General features: G+C 32.8%; 1 protein-coding gene across 1 annotated transcript; it reads left to right on the forward strand.

Moving 5' to 3' along the window:
- The first annotated feature begins 898 nt into the window (after positions 1–898).
- Positions 899–2,785, forward strand: LOC104232116 (uncharacterized). Its single transcript, XM_070166369.1, has 3 exons — positions 899–2,058; positions 2,307–2,601; positions 2,762–2,785. The coding sequence occupies exons 1-3, from the start codon at positions 899–901 to the stop codon at positions 2,783–2,785; spliced, it is 1,479 nt and encodes a 492-aa protein (XP_070022470.1).
- Positions 2,786–5,722: the final 2,937 nt, after the last annotated feature.

Here is a 5,722-nt window from a genome sequence, read left to right on the forward strand (position 1 = left end):
TTTTTTGAATTTCTGGATTGATAAATTTATAGACACCGCCTCCTATGATAATTCTGTATTCCGGACATAGTGTCTTCATTTTGGAAATTGAATTCAAAAAAATAAGAACATTTTTTTTCTAGTTCAAAAGTTAAGGACTAGCAATCCTTAAGTTTTAATTCCATGTTTAAATGTTAAGGACTGACAGTCCTTAACTTTTAATTCCATGTTTAAATGTTAAAGGACAGACAGTTCTTAGCTTTTAATTTCTGGTTCAAAAGTTAAGGACTGGTAGTCCTTAAGTTTTAATTCCATGTTTAAAACTTAAGGACTGGCAGTCCTTAACTTTTAATTTCATGTTTAAATGTTAAAGGACAGGCAGTCCTTAGCTTTTAATTTCTGGTTCAAAAGTTAAGGACTGGTAGTCCTTAAGTTTTAATTCCATGTTTAAAACTTAAGGACTGGCAGTCCTTAACTTTTAATTTTAATTCCATGTTTAAATGTTAAAGGACAAACAGTCCTTAGCTTTTAATTTCTGGTTCAAAAGTTAAGGACTAGCAATCCTTAAGTTTTAATTCCATGTTTAAATGTTAAAGGACAGACAATCCTTAGCTTTTAATTTCTTGTTCAAAAGTTAAGGACTGGCAGTCCTTAACTTTTAATTCCATGTTTAAATGTTAAGGACTGGCAGTCCTTAACTTTTAATTCCATGTTTAAAACTTAAGGACTGACAGTCCTTAACTTTTAATTCCATGTTTAAAACTTAAGGACTGGCAGTCCTTAACTTTAATTACATGTTTAAATGTTAAGGACAGACAGTCATTATCTTGGTATTGCACTTACAGTACACTTGTTCTTAATTCTACAAGGATTGCTTTATAACGTATGTCCTTTATTTCCCATTCTCTTGACTTGTAGGATGGAAACAATATGCATAATAGTTGCTTTTAATGGTAGATGGACTGAAGACTATAAATATCTTGATCATCAAACAAAGTTTTTCCTAGCACCTGAGTCAATTCAGTTTGAAGATTTCGTTAAACAGATTTTTGAGCTTATTGAATTGGATAGTGAAAAGTTTGAAATAGTGATATGGTTTGATATCAACCTTGGAACAAGCAAAGGAATGCTTGTATCCAAAGATTTAGATCTTCACACATGTATAGAGTTGCTAAAAACTCATTCACTCTTCAAGAGCTGTCGTTTCATAGTTGATATTTCGGAAAGAGTTTTTGCATCAACAAGCAATGAACATGCCAACACAAAAACTCAACATGACAATCAAGAGCGATGCCAACAGATAGTTGAAGTAGATATGGTTGAAGCTCAACCATTAAATGAAGAGGTGCATCAAACATTTGATTCTATTCAAGTAGAAGGACAAAGCATTATAGAGATTGACAACGAACAAGCTTTGGGTATTCAAGTCTTAGAGAGTGCACCGGTAATCGAAGTAGTTGCTGACAAAACCTGCACTCAAATAACTAAACGAAGATCAAATTTGAAACAAAAAGAATCCCCAACTACAATATTAAGAGAAAATGCTTCTTTGGATCAAATAAAAGTCGGATCAGTATTTGACAATAAGAAGAGCATAATTAATTGTTTTTCTAATGTAGCAATCAAAGGACATTTTGAATTCAAAGTTGTTAGATCAAGCTCAACAAGATATTCGTTGACATGCAATGATGATAGGTGTCGTTGGTGTGTGCGTGCTTTCAGAATTAAAGACTCAACATTATTCAAGATAGTAAAGCTTGAGAAAAAGCATGACTGCTCTGTTAACACTAGGAAAGCAGATCAAAGGCATGCTACTTCAAAGTTGATTAGTGGTTACATTATCGATAATCTTCGGGACCCAAGATTTGAAGTTACACCAGCTTTTGTCATGGCAGAGATGCAAAAATTGCATGGACTAGACATTGGATATCACAAGGCGTGGCGTGCTATTCAACATGCTTCCGCTTTAATAAGAGGAAGTCCCGAAGAAAATTATGAATTATTGTGTTCATACTTGTATATGATGACAAGTAAAAACCCGGGAACTTATACTAACATAAAGATTGACGACAACAACAGGTAAACAATTTAGGACATGATGTCTTTAGCCTTGTTAACTTTTGAGTTATAACCAGAAGTTGAGGACTGCCTATCCTTAAGTTTTGAACTTGTAATTAAAAGTTAAGGACTTCCAGTCCTTAAGTTTTGAACTTTGAAATAAAAGTTAAGGACAACATGTCCTTAACTTTATAACTTGTAAATGTAAGTTAAGGACTGACTGTCCTAAACTTCGGGTATTTTAACCTTGTTTTATATTGTATTTTCAGGTTTCTTTATATGTTTTACGCATATGGATCATCGATAGCTGGTTGGAATCATTGTAGACCAGTGATTGCTGTTGATGCGACTTTTTTGAAGTCAAAATATCGTGGTGTTTTAATGATTTCAGTTTCAAAAGATGCAAATAACCAAATTTTTCCATTAGCCTTTGGAATAGCAGAATCTGAAAACAACAATTCCTATGAGTGGTACTTTAGTCAGCTTCGCAATGCAATTGGGAGCCGTGAGAATTTGATATTTTTATCAGGCAGGCATCAAGCTATTGCGAATGGCATTGTAAAGGTATATCCTGAAAGCCATCATGGGATTTGCATCTATCATTTGGAGCAGAACCTAAAGCGAAGAAAGGTGAAAAGTGAGGTCGTAAAACTTTTCCAAAGTGCTGCAAGAGTATACAAGCGTAAAGAATTTGACATATACATGTCAGATATTGCAAATGTAGATAAGAAAACTTATGACTACTTGATGGAAGAACCACCAGAAAGATGGGCACGTTCTTGTAGTCCACAACGAAGATATGACATGCTCACAACAAATATAGTTGAGTCGATGAATTCAGTGCTATTAGAAGCAAGGGAGCTGCCTATACTAAGAATGATGGATTTCATTCAAGTGAAGCTACAACATTGGTTTTATGAAAGAAGAAATAAAGCAGAAGGAACATTTTATGATGTTTCTTGTTGGGTAGAGGAGGAATTGAAGAACAGAATAGATTTAGCATTTACTTTGAACGTAAGTATTATGTTTTATGTTTATATTATGATTTTGACATTTTTTAACATAATGTACTCACTTATAATTTTTCAACATTGAAGGTCTTCCCTGTTGATTCATGGCGTTCTAGAGTTGAAGAAGAAGGAATAACTTTCTTGGTGGACTTAAACAAAAGAACATGTGATTGTTTTCAATTTCAACTTGATGAATTACCATGCATACATGCAATTGCAGCTATCGAGAAGAGAAACATCAAGAAGTCTGACTTTTGTTCGCACTGGTACTTAAAGGAATCTTGGCTGAAAACATATAAAAGACAAATACATCCTGTAGGACATACTGATTCATGGATTGTACCAGAGAGTGTTAAGTCACAAATTGTTAAACCTCCAGATTTCAAAGTGCCACCAGGTAGAAGGCAAAAGAAAAGGCATATTCCTGCTACCGAGCCATCAAAAATAAAATTCAAATGTGGTCGTTGCAGAAGAATTGGTCATAATAGAACAGCTTGTATATATTCTCTGGCACTCCATCCATTTTCAAGAAAGCATAGAGAAGAGTAGAAATATACACTTATGTTTATCGACTCTTTTAAGTTTTTGCTATAGATTGTATTCATTATTATTCTAATTTGAGCGGATGCCTAGATTTTCAATATTTATATCATGTTACGTTCTTTTAATTTCTTTTGAGTTCAACAATTAAAAGTTATTAACAGGAGTCAGTAAGTTCAACTTGCAATTTTGAAAACGTAATGACTATCTGTCTTTAACTTTGAATTTCAAGTTCAAAAGTTAAGGACATGAGGTCCTTAAGTTATAGTATCATGTTAAAAACTTAAGGATTGTCTGTCCTTAACTTTGAATTTTAAGTTCAAACGTTAAGGACATGAGGTCCTTAAGTTATAGTCCCATATTAAAAACGTAATGATTGTCTGTCCTTAACTTTGAATTTCAAGTTCAAAAGTTAAGGACATGAGGTCCTTAAGTTATAGTCCCATGTTAAAAACTTAAGGACTGTTTATCCTTAACTTTGAATTTCAAGTTCAAAAGTTAAGGATATGAGGTCCTTAAGTTATAGTCCAATGTTAAATACTTGAGGATTGTTTGTCATTAACTACAGGAGTCCTTAAGTTTGAAATACAAGTTAAAAACTTAAGGACTGTCTGTCCTTAACTTTAAATTTTAAGTTCAAACGTTAAGGACATAGGTCCTTAAGTTATAGTCCCATGTTAAAAACTTGAGGACTGTTCGTCATTAACTACAGGAGTCCTTAAATTTGAAATACAAGTTAAAAACGTAATGACTGTCTGTCCTTAACTTTGAATTTCAAGTTCAAAAGTTAAGGACATGAGGTCCTTAAGTTATAGTATCATGTTAAAAACTTGAGGTCTGTCTGTCCTTAACTTTGAATTTTAAGTTCAAACGTTAAGGACATGAGGTCCTTAAGTTATAGTCCCATATTAAAAACGTAATGACTATCTGTCCTTAACATTGAATTTCAAGTTCAAAAGTTAAGGACATGAGGTCCTTAAGTTATAGTATCATGTTAAAAACTTGAGGACTGTCTGTCCTTAACTTTGAATTTTAAGTTCAAACGTTAAGAACATGAGGTCCTTAAGTTATAGTCCCATATTAAAAACGTAATGACTGTCTGTCCTTAAGTTATAGTCCCATGTTAAAAACGTAATGACTGTCTGTCCTTAACTTTGAATTTCAAGTTCAAAAGTTAAGGACATGAGGTCCTTAAGTTATAGTATCATGTTAAAAACTTGAGGACTGTCTGTCCTTAACTTTGAATTTTAAGTTCAAACGTTAAGGACATGAGGTCCTTAAGTTATAGTCCCATATTAAAAACGTAATGACTGTATGTCCTTAACTTTGAATTTCAAGTTCAAAAGTTAAGGACATGAGGTCCTTAAGTTATAGTCCCATGTTAAAAACTTAAGGACTATCTATCCTTAACTTTAAATTTTAAGTTCAAACGTTAAGGACATAGGTCCTTAAGTTATAGTCCCATGTTAAAAACTTGAGGACTGTTTGTCATTAACTACAGGAGTCCTTAAATTTGAAATACAAGTTAAAAACGTAATGACTGTCTGTCCTTAACTTTGAATTTCAAGTTCAAAAGTTAAGGACATGAGGTCCTTAAGTTATAGTCCCATGTTAAAAACTTGAGGACTATTTGTCATTAACTACATGAGTCCTTAAATTTGAAATACAAGTTAAAAACTTAAGGACTGTCTGTCCTTAACTTTAAATTTTAAATTCAAACGTTAAGGACATAGGTCCTTAAGTTATTGTCCCATGTTAAAAACTTGAGGACTGTTTGTCATTAACTACAGGAGTCCTTAAATTTGAAATACAAGTTAAAAACGTAATGACTGTCTGTCCTTAACTTTGAATTTCAAGTTCAAAAGTTAAGGACATGAGGTCCTTAAGTTATAGTCCCATGTTAAAAACTTGAGGACTGTTTGTCATTAACTACAGGAGTCCTTAAGTTTGAAATACAAGTTAACTTTTGAAATTGTAATTTTGCATAGCTGTTACAAAAAATTACGCTATGCCAACAAAACAAAATATAAGTGCCTTTTCACAAATTTACAGAATATTTCAGAACTATCCTAAACTGGCATAATTCAGATGTCACCTTTACAGCAATTTTATACAAAAATAACACCACAATTTCT

Source organism: Nicotiana sylvestris, chromosome 2 (assembly GCF_000393655.2).
Source record: "Nicotiana sylvestris chromosome 2, ASM39365v2, whole genome shotgun sequence".
Taxonomy (NCBI): domain Eukaryota; kingdom Viridiplantae; phylum Streptophyta; class Magnoliopsida; order Solanales; family Solanaceae; genus Nicotiana; species Nicotiana sylvestris.